The sequence below is a fragment of the Thalia democratica genome, chromosome 5 (genome assembly GCF_965202585.1).
Source record: "Thalia democratica chromosome 5, ktThaDemo2.hap1.1, whole genome shotgun sequence".
Classification (NCBI taxonomy): Eukaryota; Metazoa; Chordata; class Thaliacea; order Salpida; family Salpidae; genus Thalia; species Thalia democratica.
In genome coordinates, this window is record NC_139169.1 from 44,114,569 (window position 1) to 44,136,479 (window position 21,911).

Here is a 21,911-nt window from a genome sequence, read left to right on the forward strand (position 1 = left end):
TATTGTAATCAAAAATATTAAATATTAAGAATTTGAAAAGTTTATTTACACTATTTAACACAATACCAATAGAATTAATTATTACAACAAGTCTTGTTTTTATTTGTACAAAAAAATATTGATTTGCTCAGTTTGTGTTTAAAATTTTTATGTAAAACGATGTTAATCTTTCAAATTAAGTTATAAATGAAAGTTTAGAATTAAAAAAATTATGGTTTACTTTATTATTTCCTATCAAAATCATTTCTTTATAGTAGTGTAAATGAAAGTAGTTAGTTTAGAAATGTTATATGAAACTAACATGTGCCATGTAAACTGTTAATATATAAAAACTTAATTTTCTATGAAATCTTTTAACAAACATATACACTAGAATAGTAAACACACGTAAAAATAAACTGTTTAATATTTAACTAAGAGTTTTTAGTAACACACTTCGTGTAAAGCGGTACGTCTAAAGATGGTTCATGGCATATAGAAAGCTCTTTTGTATTGTTTGTAAATTTTCCATTAAAAACTCGTTCTACTAAAGAAAACTTTTTGCAATAAAGAGGGTCGCCGTAATCTTGATGATCACCGTGCAATGAAGGCGTAGTCAGTCTATTCCATCTCTGTAATGTTTAAAAATAAAAGTAAACAATCTTTTAAACAAATAACTTTTAATTAGTAAATAACGTTTTATTAATTTACTAAAACTACAATTTTCTAATAGCTTTTAAAGAGAACGAATTTATAATTTGTGTACAAAAACTAAACACATTAAAGTACAAGTTAAAGGACGAAAAATAAACACAATGAAAACTTCATTAAAGTTTATAAATGTTTAAATACTTTTTATTCTGTTTTCTAGTTGATCTAGTCCTAATAACATAAATTAAATTAAGTAAATTTGATATGAATAAACTTGAAACCCACATATAGAGGTTTTTAATTTAGTTAGTCCTATATAAGCTAAAAAGTTATTGAATAGTTTGTTAGTTGATAAAACTTTAAACTTTAAGAAAGTTTAGGTACACTCTAATATTTAAACTAAATTTGTGCACATTATATTCATTTTTTGCGATAACTGTAAAACATTTAACATAATTCAATAAAGTGTTTTACATAGGTTGTTTCGCATACGCTCGTTTAAACGTACGTCTATAACTAAATTTTTCAATATACAACATAGAGCAATTGAGTTTACTAGCAAAAAATTTTGGCGTTCGAAATAAAAGTATTAGTTTTCAAACCAAACTTTTACTTCATAATTATAAAGTTTTTAAATATTTTCAAAAGAACAAAAAAAATTAAATGTACGAGTCTTCTTTTATTAATTTCAAATAAATAAATTAAAAAGTGTCTATAACTTAAAGTAACCACATTTCTTTTCAAGCCTGTAACTAACTACATACTTAGTTGTACCTTTTACATTGATCTGATAACAGAAAAAAACTAAGGTCAAAGTTATTAATATTTATTATAAGTCTTCATTTCAGAATTATATTTTTTATAAATTAACTTGTTTTAAAGTTCCAGGAGTTGTAATCAGCTTCCAACAAACAAAAGTAGGTATAACGATCATTGAAGAGCAAGCAAGACTCCAGCCGACAGCGGCTCCTGTATTATCGTATGTGTAATCGTTGTAAGTAGGTGATTCAAACTTGATCAACGAGAATGTGAATATAGTCTGCAGCATAAATTAGCTAAGATGATTTTAAATATGGTAATTCTTTTCAATGTTTAAAAGTTTTACAACCGATCAACAATAATAAAAGTAATCTTTTACAATGAGCTATATTAGTAATAAAAAAACTGTAAGGTAGCTGTAAGGTACCACCGTAGTTAAGGATTTAAAACTTACTGAGGAATAGTACTCTTTAGAAAAAAGTCAATCTATCTAGTTTTAGTTTCCTTTGTTTCAAAAAATTGTCAAAAAATCTACTTTTGATTGAATTGTAAATTTTGCATTAATAATAACGAGAAAACTTGTAGGGTTTGGTTAACTTCTAATGTATTATAAAAACAGATACTACATAATTTTGTGGCAAAATGTTTAAAGTTCTAGTTGTGTTGTTGTGTTACTATAAAGCAAAAGATATAATTTTAACTGACACTCGTAACCAATGGTGTTCCGACCATCAGAACATATTTAACAATATTGTTCGGTCGATAACCGATCATTCTTGTTATGTTTTGCATCATTCTTTCACTTCCTAAAATAAACAAAGCTGATTAAAAGAATTAGTTCTTGGAAAATAATTCAGTAATTTTAGTTAATTAAAATAGTAATTTTTATAGCTTAAATTCAGTTAATATACCTATTTTAAAAATTACTGCTTTATTTACTTGGATTTAAACTTCAATATGTAACATTTACTAAAACTACAAATCAGACCATAAATCCATGTGATAGCAACACTTTCAAAGAATGCCACCCATAAGAGACTAAATCCACTAGCTGCATAAGTGTCAAAAAGCTGGAAAACATACATTCCACCCTGAAAGTATGAATAAAACTTTATAGTTTTAATCCGTTGTACACTCACCAAGTTACGATTCAAATAGTTATAATTGATGATTTTTTTAATTTGTTTTTAGAAATATAGTAATAATTAACTTTTAATCATTAAGAATGATTGAGCAAACAAATATATGTTAAAGATATAAAAGTAATTATGAAATATTTTAAACATTTATAAAAGTTCTTGACATTTTTTTTTTATTTTAGGATATCAAGTTTACTGATCTCGTTAAAACTTTTTATGACTGAAACTTTAGTACAATAAATTTTAGATTAAGATACTGTAGTACTTTGAAGTACTCTGAACAACTTAAACTTACGTTTGTTACCATAGAAAGCGCAAACAGGTACGACAAAAAACAAATAATTCCGATAAAAACTTTTCTGTTGTTTTCTTTACGAAGCTTAGGAAACAAATCAGTAACTGAAGTTATGAAGCCTTCCGTGTCAACAAACTGTTTGATTTTTTTAAGTTGTTTATTTTTTCTTAAGTTATTTCTTAATCGTAGCGTATAGATAATTATATACTGGCAAAAGTTAAGACTAATTAAACTATCATCTATTTAATGTTTTATATTAACTTAAGCTTTTTTTTATTCTTCCTCGTTTTACGAAAAAAAAACAAATAACTGTTGTCGAAAGTTTTACTAGTTAGAATAGACATGTGAAAAATATATATGTTTAAAAATTTTCTATTTATGAGTATGTTAATGAATGCCTGCTTTATTTTGTTTAAAAGTTAAAAACATTTTCACCACTTAAATTTTCAAGTTATACTATAATGGCAATATAAATGCCTAAGTTTTTAAATTTTAACTTAAAAGATAATATAACTATTCTTCTATGACTATAAAAAATAACATATTATTTAATAAAAGTAAAATTTTAGATGCTTTATGTTTAAAATCTTTTAAATAACTAGTTTTAGACTATTTATTTATTTTAGTTAAAATTTTATTTAAATAAAGATATGAAACCAAACAACCTGACTGTCCAAACCAAGCAAAAGTATCATTATAAAGAAAAGGACTGCCCAAAATTGAGATCCAGGCATCATAGTTATTGCTTTTGGGTATGTTATAAATGCCAATCCTGGACCTAACAAACAATATAGTAGTTTAAAGTTTAAACCATTAACGATTTAAGGTTATCATAACTAAAAGTTTACATATTTTGAAAACTTATAGTTATGATAACCTTAAATCGTTCATTTTCATTAAGATTAATAATAAGTTAAACACATTTATTTTGTTTTATTTGGTTATAATTAGTTTGTATTATACAATTTAAAAAGACGTAATGCATCAAAAGTAGGTCTTTGATAATCAATAAGATACCTAAAATACTTATTTTTTTTTAAACTTTAATTACTTAACATATTTTTATATTATTACAAAGTAGTTCTTACCGGAGCTCGCTACTTCTTGTATTTTACGTCCTTGTTGTTTGGACATGAACCCAAGAACACTGAACACAGCGAATCCGCTAATAAAACTTGTTGCAGAGTTAAGTATACTTAACATTATGCAATCCTGTTTTAGTTTATTTGTTATAAAAATCAAAAAAATAATTTCACAAGTACCTATCGACAAAATTTAATAAAATAAGCATTAATTTAGTACACTGACCTATTTTATATTTACTTATGATTCAAAAAATCATATCCAAAAAAAAAAGTTTTTATTATAATTTCTGAAAGTTCTCTAATTAATTTTAATTACGAGCAGTTCAGTATTGTTCTCCTGTTAATTAGTACTTTTTACTGTAAGATAGACTGGCTAGTATCAATAAACAGCAGTAATTTACAATTGATTTTAATGATAAATTTAAAAATTTTTAACTATAAGCGTGTCATTGATATTTCTTTATTAACCACTTGACTGATGTAAGTATATTTTCACTTTACATTAACATAAACTGAATTTTTTTGTTCATAATTTAAAAAGTTTTAGTAGCTAATGTATTTTGTTATTAAACTTTAGACATTTAATTTTTCAAATCATTCTACTGTATAAAGTACTGCAATATTTTTTCTTCCGCTTCTAAATATTTTATAACTTGGACTAAAACTAAAATAAAAAAACATTTTCTAGTTTCTTTAAGCATTTTAAATATTTTTTCTCTACTTTTTTAAAGTGTTCGACTGTATAAAAAAATTCAAACTAGTAGCATAAAATAAACTTTAAACTTAAAAAAAAAGATATAAGTATTTTAATCGTTTATTAATACTATAAGTGAACCACGAACTTAAACACAAATAGAAATTATAAAATAACTTATTAGTTTTGATTGAGTTTTTTAGGTTACACAGTTGAAAAAGTAAAAGTCTAAATTAAAATATCAATTAAAGAAAACATCTTAGTAAAACAATGATGTTTTAAGTCTTAGTATTGAAACATACTAAAATAAATTTTTAGAAAATAATTTTTTTTGTCATTTTATATAGGATTAAAAAGTAAAATAACTTAGGTGAATATGTTTTTGAAATTTATACATAACCATTTGAAATCTTAGTTGAAGCGAAAAACAAAAACATACGCACATAAAATTAAGGTTAAGTAAAATTTACTTGTAGTGTCTTATTTCTCAAATATTTTGAAAATTAAAAAAATTAGAAATTAATTTTTATAATGAATTTAAATGATAACATTTTTTAAACTTTTGCTTAATTTTTATAGATATAAATTTGTTATAACATAGTTAATCACTTTATTTTTAGAGTGTGCTTTTAAAAATAAGTTTAGGGTAGTAAATTTGCTTGTAAAAAACTTAACTTAGTGACAGAAACTAAAGTAAAACTAAATTGCCTACGATAATAAAAGTTTTATGGTAATTAAATATAGTTAAGTTAAACACAGTTAAAGCTAAAATGCTGCAACGAAACATAGTTAAATAAATTTAAAAAGAGGTTTGTATTAAATTTTATAACCTTAAGGCAGTTATTGTTGAATTTATTGTAGCTTCCCAAAGAAATCATTGCTCCTAAACATATTGTGTAAGAAAAAAACACTTGGGTTCCCGCATCAACCCAAACCTGTAGTAATAAATGCTGTATAATTATATTGTACAACTGCATAGCATAGTTGCCATAATTTGAGTCTTTGAAAACTTAGTGATGGTTAATGCTACGATATTCTTGTCAAATGAAAAGCAAAAAAAAAGATATTTATTAGAAACACTAGAATTAGGTGAGCTTCATTAGTGATGACTTTGTTTGAAAAGTTTATTTACATTTAGGTGTAAGATTGTACTTTAATGGTATTTTTGCCAAATATTCTAATGGTGATCGATAAAAAGTTATATACATATTTTAAACATATATAGTATAACTCTTCTGTTTTGGTCATAGTTATGCCAAACGAAAAGTATTATTAAACAGCTATCTTGTTAAATAAAAAGTTAATTCATTGCCGTCCCTGGACCAGTTGACCCGCAACTGGTTATAAGAAGTATATCAAATCTAAAAAATTTCTTTTGAAATTTGTTACGAAAACTCAAAAACTCAACTTAGTTTAGAAAATCTCAAACCGAACTAAAAAAGTTCGTTTATAATAGATTTTATGCAACTTGGCGCAAGTCAATTTGGGGGATTTTTTTAGACCAAGTTTGATATCTTTAACAATAAACCGTCAAAAAAAAACACTATAAAACAACTTTCACATAAAATATTTGTGTTTCTCTTTTATTTGTTTATAAAAACTGTTTTAAAAGTTGTTTAATATGTATATTCATTATTTTTATTACTTAATTTTTAAATAAGACAAAAAAGTTTTTTTTTACTTTTTTTGTCCTTAGCCTTGAAAACTTTTAAAGATTATCATGACATCTAAGAAGTGAACTACTGGTAATCATTGTTATAATAAAAACGGTTTTTCATTTCGTATAAAAAGTTTAATTTATATAATCTTCGATTACATCAAAACATAATTGGTGAAAATATTTAGAAATATTGATTTTACTTAAAACACCCTTTTTTAATTCCAGCTCAACGTAATTTAGTTCTACTTAGGTCCGTTTGAAAAACAAATAACTTATAAAGAACAGTAAAATATTTAACTTTTATAGTGTGTAAAAAGTTTTTAATTCGAGTTTCCGAAATAGTTTTATTTTTTTTTAACTTAAGAAGTAAAAACTATAATGAATTACAAACTAAAACTTAGGTAAACAAAAGTATGTCTGCTTATACTCATAAAAAAAATTGTACCAGTATGTTAATAAAAAAAATAAAATCATGTATCCAAATTAATAATTTTAGAGTTAAAGTTTTTTTTTACAAAAAAAAAGTTTAATACCTGTGCTTCTGACAGTTTAGTCATGTTTGGAGTTAAATAAAAATTTATACCGTCCATCGCACCATCTAGTGTAACACCACGGATCACAAAAACTATCAGCATGAGAAACGGAAATGTTGCGGTAAAGTAGACTACCTAACAAAGTAATATAATTACACATGTTATACTTTTATACTCACTGTAAGAAAAATCACTAATGCATAATATGTAGACTATATTTGACATTGCTGCAACAGGTTTTAAGCATTTTTTTCGTTGAAAATGTTATCATAAGGTTTTTAATTAATAAAGTTATAAAAGTAAATTGTTAAAAAAGTATTAAATCTACCAAGTGAGAATTTGATGTTTGTATAACAACTTTATCATATTGTATAACAACAGTATAAACTTATAAAAATTTTATAAGTAAAATTGTATAATTAGGATTAATCGATAATTTTTGGCTAGATATTAATCTTCAATTTTTTATCTTTTCTTAAGTTGTATTACGTAATAAAAAATTAACAAAAGTTAAAACTTAAATAAATTGTATTTTATCAAGCAAAAAACCTTTAGAAATACTTATTATTTAATCTATAAAATGCACTTCACGTATAAGAAGTTCTTTGTTTAACAAATTCATACTTTTTTCATTTTATACTACTTAAGTTTTGTTTATAAAGATGCTTGTAAAGGTATTCAAACTTAACTTATATCTAAAGCGTAAAAAACGTTTATAGATAGTTAGTTCTTAGTCATAATATACGCGACTGTTAAAAGTTGTTTACTTTTAAAAAGTCAATTTAAGTTATTCGTTTAAAAACACCAGTAAAAATACTTCTTACAGGTTGCCTCACTATAACTTATATATTGTTAGTCAAAAACTTAAAAACTTTTTGTTAAGAAGAAAATATGTTTTTAAGAAAATCTTAAAAAAATGTGACTGGTTTAAATCATGTTAAATAAATAAATATGTTAATGTTAATATGTATATGTAAAAACAAATAACAATCTTATATGTTTTTCTATAGAGTTTTGACTTTAAACTTAAAACAAATAAAATTTACTGAGCTTTGTTATTAGAAAATTTCAGCCTAGCTGCACTTATAAAATCTTGTTTTATTAATTTTAAATACTATAGAATATACAAATTTAAATATTTAAAGTAAAAAATGCATATATCACAGTTAGTTAACATTTTTTACTACTTAGTCTTAAACTTTAACTTTTTTTACTTAGTTATGAAACAGTTAGTTATTATTTGATGACTGTTGGAAAAGATTTGTTTTATACGAAAAAATAATATATTTTAGTAGACTTAACTAGATGAATGAGTTGCAAGAGAAAATAAGGTTTTGTTTTTAAAGATACATATTAATACAAGTATTAAATTACATACAATTAACTTAAGATTTTTTTTCTCTACTACAGATTTTTCAAATGTCCAAGCTCTTACTTATGTATATTAAATATCATACATAGTAATAAAATAAAGTAAAATATGGTTTATAACACATAAAAGTACCTTTCCGGTAGATTTAACTCCCTTCCAGATGCAAAAGTAACAGACGACCCACGCAATTAGTAGGCACAGAGCAAGTTCCCATCTGATTGTACCGACATCACTTAGGCCTTTTGAAAGTCCAAGCACTCGACGCCTAATTAAATTAAATTTTTGTCGGTTGTGTAAGATTTTTAGATGTTTTTATGAGTTTTCTACCGGATCCAAACGCCGAATACTGAATGATCTGACTATAACTTGTCGAGACCTGGATCTTGGTTTGAAAAAAATGTTCCTATTTATATCCGATTAGACGTGAATTAATATTTAAATTATAGGTCTGGCAAAGTTTTACCAGATGCAGAACTTTAATCTAAATTCATGTCCTATCGTAACCAGATAGGAATATTCTACAAAGTCTGATCTAGCCCTGAAGGTATACAAATGGTTTTTAAATAAAACTTTTTTTAGACTCAAATCTTGGCAGTTTTAGCAAGATTCAGTAGTATCCTGTGTTTAAATCCATAAGAAAACTTATGTTGTTTATCCGTTGTTTAACTTGAAATACTTAAAGCTTTATTTATCATTGCGTAAAGTAAACAATAATTAGTTAAATTATAAATCTTTACAATGACAAATGTTAATTGTCACAATATAGTTTGTCATTAAAACATTGAAAATTTTATTTAAAGGTACATTAAGATAAAAAAAAAAAAGTTAAAGTACTTTTCTTTTTTCGAGTTTTCAACTGTTTTACAGAAGCTTAAGTTTTTGAAGTGTATTATTGTTAAAACTAACTGAAACGTTTGTAAATCTTAGCTTGAAAGTAGTATACATCAAATTAGTTTATTTAATTAGTTGAATAAATTCTTCTACTAATTTGAACTGTTTAACGCAAATTAATTTTTAATTTAATTAAAAGTAATTTTCATTTTTTTTGTCTGCATTAAACTGGTACAATATTTATTTTTATAAACTTACTGCCAGTATTCTTGTTCCGGTGATTCAATTTTTGTGCAGTTTGAAAAGTCCATAAGTGTGTTATTATAACTCGAGTTATTTTCGTTTGAAACGAAATCTGAACAACAAACGGTGTTCCAGGGATGTCCACAATTAGCCCAAGGTAACTCTGGGGATATCAAGCTTTGAAATAAATAGAATATTGCCCACGCAAGAATGACAATATAGTAAATGTTTAGTAGAAACACTATCACACCCGATGCGTATCCTATACCTTTAAAATGTTTTATTTTTCATAAGTTTTTATTCTAGAATTTTATATTTAATTTTTAGAAGGAATCTTTAGTAAATTGATTTATTTAAAATTTTATATAGTCGATAACTATCTTAACTAAAACATTTTTTCATATATTTTTATATTTGTATGAATTTTCAGAAAACTATACAAGCTGTTTATACTTTACTTCAATACTTAAAAAGTTGTTTTGAAGTATATAAAACATCCTTAAAGGTTAAATTAGCATGCAATTTTAAAAATAATCTTAATCGTTAACTGCGAACCGCCAAACTAATTTAGAATTAAGTTTACTTAAATCTTAAAAAGTTTAGTTTTTAAAATACCTTTTTGTATCTAAAAACACTAAATAAAAATACGGATCATTAATCTTCAGTACCGCTACATTGAAATTTAAAATCATAAGAACGAAATTTTTCATCGTAAAGTTGTTACAAAATTACTAATGACACTTCATGAGCTATTAATTAATCTATCTTAAATTGTTAGTCTTAAAAAATATTTTAGAATTTTTTATCCAAAATTTGAATAATTATGCTTTAAAACAAATTGTTAAAGCGAAATGAATAAATTTATTTAAAGCTAACTTTTTTGGTGTAGTACTTAAGTTCCAGTAATAAACTTTAGAGTGATTTGAAAAGTAAATGTTATATTATCATCAAATTAGTTATAACTTTATAAAAACTTTCAAATTAGTAAAACTAATGATGTAATTTAAGTATAGATTATTTTTTGCAGTAGTTTACGAGTTATAAATCAATATGTTTAAAAACTATTATATTGTTTATGAGTTTTTCAATAGCGACGTAGTTGAAACTGTTAGAAATATGCAGCTTTTAAGTTATAATTTATTTTTCCTTTTTGTCAAACTGAAACAAATCTTCATAAAAGTATGAGATAATAAATAATATTATATCAACCATTTACATAATACTTCTTACCTGCAGTGATTGGAGCCAACCTCATCCAACTAGTAATCCCACCTTCGCTCAAATACTGACCAACTGCCACTTCGTAGAAAAATATTGGAATGCCACCGCATATCACAAATATTATGTACGGTATCAGAAACGCACCTTTAGAGATAAAAAACTTTGTTATCCGATACTTTCAGTTTAAAAAATAATTAGTTTTAAAAAAATCCAAATATATTTATATATATATATATATTACTAAATACCTTAATTCTGTTATACACAACTTTACAATAAAATGTTATTATAAGAGTGATTTACAGAAAATTAATTTCTTTTTTAATGCAAACCTCCCCCGTTTTTAAATGCAAGATACGGAAATCTCCAAACATTTCCAAGGCCTATGGAACCTCCAGCAACTGAAAGCAAAAACTCGGTTTTACTTTTCCACTTTTCACGAGTTTTTTTTACGTCTTCAATTGACTCATCATACTGCTTCTAAGTAAAAATAATCTAATTTTTCAATAGAATATTATAGAAGTTTTAGTCATTTGGAAAGTCATTTGAAATAAGTAGAACAACGTTCGGTATTCTTATGGTTTTAAAAAAACTACTGAATATTTATTTATTTTTCCTTATTTATTTGATTATATAATTAACAACAGTTTTATACAGCTGTTTCATATATAAGATATTTTTATCTCATATAATTCTCAATAAAGCTTTAGTTTATGAAACATGTTTTGCAGAAATTTGAATTTAAATTTTTTTAAGTATTTTGACGTAGTAATAATAAGGTTTTTGTGCAGTAAGTTAAGTTTAAGAAAATACGCTGTTTTTAGTTTTGTTTTTAGTTTAAGAGTTTGTGCATTTGAAAAAGCATATATAAAGTAGACAAATATATAAAACTCATTTACAAAAAATATGCGCCAATATAAAATATCAAACAAAAACACTGTAAATAAAATTAACAATGAAACCTATAACCTAACAAAAAACACACAACGTAGAAGGCAAGATACCAAAATTATAAGAAAACCAAACATTCCGTACCCAGACGAAGTAATTACCTGGTTCGAAAAATTGAAATTTAATAAAAACCACAGATTCATAAATTTCGATATTACTAAGTTGTATCCAATTACAACAAAAAGTAGTTTAATTAAAGCATTAGAACTCGCTAAAAACTTTTACCCAATTACAGGCAATTTTAACACATAACAATCAAACCTGGGAAAAAATAAGTTCAAACCAGTTATTTAACCTTAGAATGGGATAATTAATGGTGCAAAAATCTCCGATTTAAATGAACTATCTTTAATTTTGTTAAACTTTTGAAATAAAAAAAGTAAGATTTTTACCGATAATGAATTCGTATTATATAGAGATAACGGACTAGGGATAACAAGAAGCAAATCAACGAGATAAGCTGAAAAAACTGCTAGATACTTTATAAAATTATTTAAACAAAACAGTTTAAAATAACAATAGAATCCAAATTATTCCAAACAGTTTTTTAGATGTATCCTTTAGCACATTAAACTCAAGTCACCAACCTTACAAAAAACCAAACTCACCAATTTTATACGTAAACAACAATTCAAATTACCCCCGACAAGTACTAAAAACAACTACCTGAAATAATAAACAGATAACTCATAAAACTTTCTAACAAAGAATAATCTTTTAACAGTGTAAAATTTAATTATCATAAAAGCATTAATTTGAGTCAACTACAATAATAGTTTAAAATACGACAAGACCATTCTATCAAAAAGAATTAAAAGACAAATAAAAATAAGCATAACATTTTTCAACCCACTTTTTAGGTTAACTGTAAATTCTAAAATAGGCAAAAAAAATAAATATTTGCATATCCTTTGATGAAAACCATCTATATAAAAAAAAAGTATTCAATCACAAGACAATTAAAATATCATACAGTTAAACAAGTAATTTTAGAAGCAATATGTTAGCACACAACAATAAGATTTTAAACAAAAACAATATAAACAATAAAAGTAAAATAAAAGATAAACTTTGCAATTGCCGCAAAGAACCCTGCCCTTTGAAAAACCTATGCCTAATTTCTAATATAATCTATAAATCAACAGTAGCATCCAGTAATGCAACTAAACAGTACGTGGGATCTACGGGAAACAGCTTTAAACAAAGATATAGGAATCACAAATTTTCATTTAACGCTATTAACAAAATACATACAACAGAACTGGTAAACTATAATTGGGATTTGAAAAATAACAACACAGGCTATAAAGTTAAATTGGAAATATTTAATAGGACAAAATAAAAACTTAATGCTAAACTCGGCTGCAAACTCTGTAACTTAAAAAATCGAAATTGACGAATCAGACAAGACTATAACACTAAACAAGAAAATCGAAAAACAAAATATATGCATTCATTACTAATAATTCTTTTAAAGAAAAGATAAACCTAATTAAATTTAAATCAAATTAAAACTAAGCCGCGCACTAAAGCAGTTTAAAACATTATTCTAATACAACCTTTCCTTTTCAACCTTTACAAAATCTTTTATAGCAATAATTAAAACTTTTTCAAAATGCACAAACTCTTAAACCAATAATAAAACTAAAAGCAGCGTATTTTTCAAACTTACTTACTGCACATAAACATTTATTATTACTACGTCATAATATCTATAAAAACTTTAGATTCTAAATTTCTACAAAACATGTTTAATAAACTAAAGCTTTAATGAGGATTATATGAGGTAGAAATACCTAGTATGAAACATGTATGAAACGGCTGCATAAAACTGTTGTTTATTATATAATTAAATAAATGTTTAGCTCCAATCTAACTTGTCGAGCACTATTAACCTAAACTATTTTAAAACTATTAACATATAATTATATATATATATATATATATACCTAAACAAGCTCGTAACAAAGTTAGATTTTTCACACTCTTAAAATATTGCATAAAGTATATTAGTTTATATTGAATTAATTTTAGATATATTAGAATGAATTTTGTGTGCCTATAACATATCCTATAGCTTAAGTAATACTATAGTTTTAAATCATTTATATCTGCAATATTTTTGTAAAAATGAAAGTGAAAACGCATTCAAAAAGGTAGCAGAAATAAGTATGACTTTTTTAAAAGTGTGATTAGCTATTGTGAATTAAAACTAACATTATTGAGAAAACTTTTGTTTTCATCTTCCTTTTTTGCTGTAGACATTTAAATTTTAAAGTTTATATCTGACACTGTTGAAAAAATTATGAAATACTTTAAACTTATAAGGGCTTTTTCAATTTTTTGAGCGCTTTAAGTAACTTTAATCCTGTTTTAAAAAAAGTAGTTTAATAGAAAAAATGATTTCATTTCGAACTTTTTTAATTTAAATATATATGTATACACAGTTTAATCTCAGAACTTTTAAAGTACTTTGAACTAACTAATTTTCTACTACGAAATAATACATATTTATACGATAAAACGTTTCGCTCAAAATAACTACTATTGTTATCCTTAGAAAATTGAATAATAAAATAATGAGTTGTTTTTATTTTTAAATAAACCCATTAAACGTGTTTAAAAACAAATTATCAAGACAAAATATTTTGATAACAAAGGACACAAATGTGGTTGATTGGTATTATAAACTCAATATACAAAACTTATTCTACATTGAAATAGTGAATAAATTATATTTTATGCTAGAAATATATAAATTTAGCTTTCTAAAAATTCAGCTTCACTTTAGTGAGCTTATAAACTTAAATTAAGTAGTATAGTTCTAAGTTTTTTCGATAAATATAGAATCACATAAAAGGTGTTTATATTTTATAAAAAACTCAAATAAGTTTTTAAATTAATTATAAAGTATAATTTGTCGTAAAAACATTTTTTTCAAGTTTTAATTTACTTTATTGTAGTACTAATTTAGAATTTAAGACATATGACAAATGCGTAAAGATCAGATAGTTCGACTCATTAAATTTGATTATTATTTTTGTACACAATAAAAATACTGCTTTACATTAAGAAAAGACTTGCCTGTAAAGAAGACAGTCTGTGTTAAAGTATTAATATTGTCTTTAATTGCAAACTTAAATTGTTAGAAAGTTTTTATATTTTATATCAACATTTTATATCAAGCTAAATAAAAAAGCTATTAAAATATCTAAATGTAGTTAATAAATATGCTTACTCTTCGTTTAATTTACAAATATAAAGTAGAAACTACAATTTCAAGAAAAATTTCAACGCCTTCCTACCTTAGTTAAACTAAAAACAAACCTTATATTTAGTATGTTCAAATTATTTGAACTTTTTGATTTATAGCTTTCTATGAAAGAACATTAAACTTAACTATATTTACTCAAGTTTTGACCGTTTTTCTGTTTTTGTGTAAACATAAAGCTATATTTTCAAACCATTACGTTGTATTAAAAATTGGTCGTAAAATACCAAAGCCCATTTTATCAGACAACTATTTAAACACATTAAGTTATAGAATTCTATTCAGGAAATTTTATGTATACAATAAGTAAACGGTACAATTAAATTTTATTTGATTTAGTATTTCATATAACTGTCAAAACTTAAAAAAACTTTTTTAATCAGTAAATTATTGGTATATGGCTTTATCGTTTATATCCTATATGTTATAATTTCAAACTAAGTTTATGTTTTTAATTTGGTATGAGTTATTCAGAAATGTTTTTAGAATACGATATTGAATAAGTTTAATTAAAATTTTTAATTGGTGTAATAATTTTATTAAATAACAAATTGTTCAATTTTGTCTAGTTTAATTTCAATATAGTGAAAACAATTACTTTAGAAACGATACTTTTGACTAAAAATAATAATAGTACTGTGCAAAACTATGTATATAAATAAAAAAAAATTTAAGGATGTAAGGAATTCTACTAACATGCAAATTTTAAAAAATTGCTTACTTTATAATTTTTTTTTATAATATATGAAAACTCGAAAAGTGTGGATAAAAAATTAAGATAAACAATAAATATTTTTTAAATATATATAAATTAAATATTTTATTCATAACTGAATGTTGTTAATAAAATGCATAAAACTTGTAAAATGTTTACTTAACATATTAAACTTTTATACATATAATATCTTTCCTGCTCTTAGTGCCCTATACATTGTTTTTTTTTCTACACAAACAAAATAATACTTTATAAGAAGAACGGAAATTACATCATCGAAAACAATTATAACTCCTTTTATGAGTTTAAATTACTTACTGAAAAAATATTACATACTACTGCAAAAATGATAGCTAGTACTTTGTTTTTAACATAAAGTATTTACTTAAATCTTTAAACACAAATACCTTAGTAAAAAATATTTTATTATCAGTTGACTAATCAAAAAAATATAGAACGGTTCAAAATTATAACTTCTGAAAGGACACAACTACCTTTTCTTTTTAGTTATATCTTGCTTTTAGTTCTGAGCTAAAAACGTAAAACGGCTGACTTTTAATTTTTATATTTAAATTTAAAATAGCTATAACGTGTGAAGATTTTTATTAGAAAATTATAACATTAGAATTTTATACATTACGCTTATTTAGATAAATGTTTACTCTTTGCTTTTTAGTTTACTGCAGTAGAAACAATAAATAAAACTCAAAACTTTTAAAGTAATTAAAATTAATGACTACATATAGGATTTCCAAAAAAAAACACAAACAAAAGAGCAGACTCTTAAAATAACCTTTTAATATTCAAACAAAATAAATTCTAAAACCTATCTAGTTTAATTTAAAGAATAACAATCTTTTAGTCTTAAATATAAAAAAGTAACACGAAATAAACATATTGATGGTTAAACTTATTGTACAAAATATTAGTGGTTTAAAATGGCTAATAAAAGAGCGTAGGTAAAGTTTTTTGCTCAATGATTGTTACTTGAAAGATTTTAGTTTACAAAACAAGTTTTAAATACAATTTTTTATTCTGCAAAGACCACTCTATAATTATTCGTTTGTACCACTTGATTTTGTATAAACTACCAAGTAGCTGTATTTATATTTTCTAGCGTGTGTATATATTTAAGAACAGTTTATTGAAATATAAAGCTTTCATAAGTTTTACATAATAAATCTAAAGTTATCAAACACTTTAGTAACTAATTTCATTAATAAACATATGACGATTACTTTATGCATAATTTATTGCTACGAAATTTACATTTTAAAAACTTTAACACGGGACACTTAAGGGAAGTTTATTTAAAGTACTAAAACATTAAAGTTAACGCCTGAAAAAAAATAAAAGATCATTTTTACAAACGTGTAAAAATAATCTAAGGCAGGGTTTTTAGCTATTTACAAAGGACAGACCTGACTATCTAGAAAAGATCTTTAGCAGTACATGTTTTTTATAAAAAAGTCTTCTAGGGCCAGACTCAAGTTTGGCGTTGAGTTATCTTAAATAAGCTTTTCTGTTTACTCCCAACAAATTCAAGAGCTTGCCGACCTCTGATCTAAAGTGTGCATATAATTTTATCTTATTTCTCTATTAACATGATTACTAACAATTTCTTTGATAAATAACTAAAAGTTTTAGAGAAAAAATCATATATATGATCGTATAATTTCAGATAAAAATAAAGCATTCAAGAAGTTTTGAAAATGCATATTTTTTAAATATAATCTTTAAAATTAATTTCTAGTAGTCATAAACTTTTTTAGTTAATATGTAAAAGCTATAAACCCTACACTAGTATAAATTTTTACAATTACAAATGACTTCCTTTGTACTATTATTCATATCATAGATAGACGTAAACAACACGCGTATCCTTTGTTATCAACAGTTTACATTTTTACTCATTACAAAGTTATATATTGTTAGCAGAAAGTTTACTTTATCAAATACATTCATTTTTTAATTTAAGTCAAAAAGTAGTGGCGACGTGTTGTATCCTTTTAGGGTTTCGGAATACTTAACTCTTGAGTTAAAAATCTTCGATATCACATTGAAAACTTTTCTTTTTGTGTCAAATATAGTATTATCTGACTAATTTTATCTAAGTTAATTTTTTATTAGTCATTTAAATATAAAAATAATTAAAAATGAAACTTTTCAAAAAAATTATTAGAATTTGCTAACCTTTTTTCTCTTTTATCTGCCCTTTTGGGCTCTTTTCTAAATTTCTTGGAATTATAATATTAAAGATTATTTTTTACCACGGCTACCAAAATTCTAGGAAAAAAATTCGTTTAAAAGTTATTTTTTTAACTTAAAATATCATGTTCCAGAATGGTGATTGTTTCAAAGAAACACTGGCATTTATATTATATACTATATAATTTGAAAAGAATCGTTTTTAATTGGTTTTTGTCATCACCTTTGTTTTATTTCTTTTATATAAGTGCGGAGAACGGCTACAAAAAAAATGTTGTTACACCATAATAATTTGTTTTTATTGCAAATTTTGCAAGTAAAATGTATTAAACATTTTTCTACAAGCTAAAGTTGATTATTTAAACAAGTTTACACAAAAAATCAATCATCTAAATCTAAAATTATTTATATAAGCTTGGGTTTTGTGAAAAAAGCCATATGTTTAAGAAAATATTTTTTTTTTTCACAGCTGACATTAGTAAATAAAACATCGTGTTAGTAACATATTTAGTAAAAAATTTGTTAAAAAAAAGCACAATAAATGGAATAAAATTTGTTATGACAAGCCATGATAAAGTTGACATTTTAAATTGTAATGCTTTCTTGTACATTTAAGTAAAACTTTTTGCAGCATGTTTTAAAGCTTCATAAAAATAAAAAATTGAAAAATCTTTAAATAGATCAGGGTTTTCCAAAACGGACGATTTCGACTATCAGGGGTAAAATAAATTGTTAAGGCGCAAAAAAGTTTGTAGGTAATTAACTTTTAAAGGGGTAGCGTTCATTTTGAAATTTCTGATTAAACCTGTTTGTTTTTGAAATTGAAAATAAATTTAGCAAAAGTTTGTTTTTTTTGATAAAGTACTAAGAAAATGAAATCTGCAAATTTTAGTTATAGAACCAATTAAATTTTAGTTTTTAGTGAGAAGTCTAAATAGTAATTTGTTTCATTGAACAGCTAAAAACTGCTATAAAAATTTGGTCTAAGAATGTTTGTACGAAAATCTTTTTTGTTTTCGAGTCATACTTTACAGATACAACTTAATGTTCTGTCCAGGACACTATAATTTAGTTTGAATACTAAATACTTATTAGTTAGCTTTAAAGAAAAGCACAACGTCATTTTAGCTCGGAGTGACACTTTAGCACGGAGTGTAACTTTAGCATATAGCTTCACTTAAGCACAATTGATACTTTCAGTAAATGATTTATATAATAATTAAGAATATATTGAATAAAATATTTAAAATTGAACTTAATACAGTCAGAATTCTGTTCACTTCGTATTTTAGGAACTTCTTGGTGTAAATTCAAGAGGTAGAATACTTACCAAAGTTAATTTCATTAAAATTACAATCAAGTAATGAAGAGGTTGTAAGAGAAAGATCGGCACTCTATTTAGGTAAACTACTATTTTTACTAAAAGAAGCCACTCGCAGGTAGCAATAAGTTAAAAATCATTCTTTGTAGGCTATAAGAAGAATTGGCGTGGAGTTATCTTGAATAAGCTTTAATATTTACTCAGAATGATTAAGATGGGCCAAGGAAATTACCCGTGGGTCTTAGCTTGCCGACCCCTGATCTAAGGTGTGCATACATTTTTATCTTCTTACTCTATAAAAACGATAACTAACAATTTCGGGAATGAGTCAGAAAAGCACGGGCGTTGAAACACTTAATAGTGTTTTGCAGTCGAAAGTGGCTTTATTTCTTTTCTCTCATTATTTACCTTAAAACAGCTAGAGCTACGTTCGAGGGATTTAGTTGCTGAGCTTTTTTATCGCTTACGTTTTGAGTTGTTGTAGCTTGGCAGTTGGCACTAACGACATTTTGTTGATAAAGAGTGATGTTTTTCACTTTGGCTTTTGAGCCAAAGTAGTTTACTTTGTGTTATTCTGTTAGCAGTTTGTTCGTATTTTTATTCATTGTAATACACCTTTTTTTCTGAGGTTCGATTTCTTTATATTAGTAGTTTAAGCATTACAACAATCTTACTACTTAAATAGGCTAAGTTTAAATGATAGTATAAGTTAAAGTTGCGTTTGATATATCGACTTAGCTAAGTTGTTTAGCTTAGTCAATTCTAAACGTTAGCTTAAGTAACCGTCACCGATATTGTTATAGCACGTCAAGTCAGTTAATTGCCAGGTCCGCGTAAATTTAAGTAACAACATTGGTCGACCGGTTCAGCATCACTTTTATACAGAGTAACACTTTAGCACGGGGTGACATTTTAGCACGGAGTGACAGTTTAGCCCGGATTGACACTTTAGCTCGGAGTAACATTTTAGCACGTGGTGACACTTTAGCACGGGGTGACACTTTAGCACGGAATGACACATTAGCACGGCGTCACTTTAGCACGGTGTGACATTTTAGCACGGCGTTACTTAAGCATGAACTGACACTCTTTTTTTAATGCTTACATAACATTTTAATTGTTATGTTTAAAAATCTAAAAACAAACTATGCAACATATAGACTAAAAGTTAACAAGCTTTAATTATGCTACAAGCTAAAGCTTTAAGAAAAACTTCGTGTTTAATATAAAATACTACTAGTTATTTTAAAGCAACACTTAACTTTTTAATAATAGTATAAAAGTAATTTTACAAATTCTATTAACTCATTTTACCAAAAAATTTTAACGTTGGTATTTTAAAACTTTTACTTTTATACTTTCAACATAAAACTATTTGTATAAACCTAGCAACACAAACGAGCTCCAGGTTTTTTATAACATTTTTAATAAGCTTAAATTAATTTTAGTTAATAAAATATAGATAATTATAAAATTGATAAATAAATTACCTTTGTTTTTTTAAAGCTTCGATAATAGATTATTAAAAATTTACTTAATTTATTTTTAAAGTACATACAGGCTTGAATATCGCAGTACAAAAAAGAGTTAAGTTCCTCTTATTTCTACATACACGTGTGTCGCAACTTTTTATACGTATGTATGTGTTATAAGGTTTATACATAGACTACTGCAAAGGTAAATTAGCTTATTTAACAATTTTTTCTATCTATTTAGCCATTTCATTCTTATAAATTTTAAGAAACAGCATAACTTAAAGTTTTTCTAGTAAAACTTTTATTTGGTTGTTTTAAGACGATAGTTTTAAAATTTTTAGGACTAATTTTTGCATTTTTTAGCTTTTAAGCTTAATAAATATAAAAAGTTTGAACATCATTTAGATGAACATTCTAAAAAATCTAACAACATAAATTACCGACACTTCAGAAAATTTTACGGCTAAAGAAGTTTGTTAAACACAAAAAAAAAAACCCTTAATTTGGTCAGTTTACTTACTAAGCTATAAATTATTTAAAAATAATTTAAAGACAAAACTATAGTATAAAGAAACTTTAGACAAGTCTGACTAGGAACTTAAAAAAGAAGAATAAGTAATCACTTAAACCATTTTTTGAAAGTTTTTATTTTATTTCTTGTGTAAAAACTATTTTCTTTCTTAAGTTACATCATAGGTCATATTTATTTTTCTGACCCTAAGATGCAAGTATTACAGAAATAAAGCATTATAAGTACTCAATAAACTTTTGATTAAACTTAGATTTAAACAAAAATTCAATTTAATGCACTATGTCACTTATAAAGGTAAGTTTCAGATTTTTAGATCTTAAGTTCGGAAAATTTTGTCATATATAATATTTTGAGCACATACAAAGTTTAAAAACCATTTGAAGTTCAGGATTAGAAACTCTAATTGCCAAAGTTTCAACAGAACTAGTCACAGTTCTAGAATGGTTCTAGAATGGTTCCGCTACTAATAAGTTGAAGGTTAAGAACATTTTAATCTATGTATTAATATTTTGTACACTTTAACGTATTGCTAAAATAAATTAGTTTTGATAATATGTTTAAATAAAGCTATAGTCAAGTATATTTATTTATAATTTAATGTACTATTTGGAATTTTAAGTAAATGTTCATAAAATGAAATGTACATAAATAATAGATTTCATTATTTTTGAAAAGAATGTAAAAAACTTAAAACTTATAGGTGCTAGAGGCCATCCCTTAATTCCTATCACTTTTGGAATCAATACCACCAAGTCCTTACGCAGAGTGATAGGACAAATAACATCGCAAAAGCAGCTCACCGAGCATTATACTCCGTACTCAACAGAAGCCACCCTATTCATTGGAGTATCGTTGATTTACTTAAAACCACCCGAAATTCTCGAGATTTGGGTATTGAACACCTTTTGGCAGGGATACAACCAGATCCTAAAAGGATAAAATTACGGCAAGCGGACGAGCGGCTGTTTTGTATTGT

The 21,911-nt window shown here is 24.9% G+C and overlaps 1 protein-coding gene across 1 annotated transcript; it reads right to left on the reverse strand.

The window, feature by feature from the left end:
* Window positions 1–413: 413 nt before the first annotated feature.
* On the reverse strand, window positions 414–20,486 carry LOC145836576 (sodium- and chloride-dependent GABA transporter 2-like). Its single transcript, XM_082944369.1, has 14 exons — window positions 20,419–20,486; window positions 10,795–10,942; window positions 10,472–10,606; window positions 9,257–9,509; window positions 8,300–8,432; window positions 6,796–6,930; window positions 5,433–5,537; window positions 3,912–4,035; window positions 3,489–3,601; window positions 2,824–2,958; window positions 2,378–2,480; window positions 2,095–2,195; window positions 1,502–1,669; window positions 414–611 (listed from the first exon to the last, which is right to left on the reverse strand). Exons 1-14 carry the CDS (start codon window positions 20,482–20,484, stop codon window positions 414–416), a joined length of 1,917 nt encoding a protein of 638 aa, XP_082800495.1. The 5' UTR covers window positions 20,485–20,486.
* Window positions 20,487–21,911: the final 1,425 nt, after the last annotated feature.

Coding starts and splice junctions, on each gene's coding strand:
- LOC145836576 (XM_082944369.1), bottom strand. CDS start 20,484: ATGTACTTTAAAAATAAATTAAGTAAATTTTTAATAATCTATTATCGA. Junction 9,510..10,471: donor GTTGGCTCCAATCACTGCAG/GTAAGAAGTATT, acceptor AACATTTTAAAG/GTATAGGATACGCATCGGGT. Junction 4,036..5,432: donor TCAACAATAACTGCCTTAAG/GTTATAAAATTT, acceptor AAACTAAAACAG/GATTGCATAATGTTAAGTAT.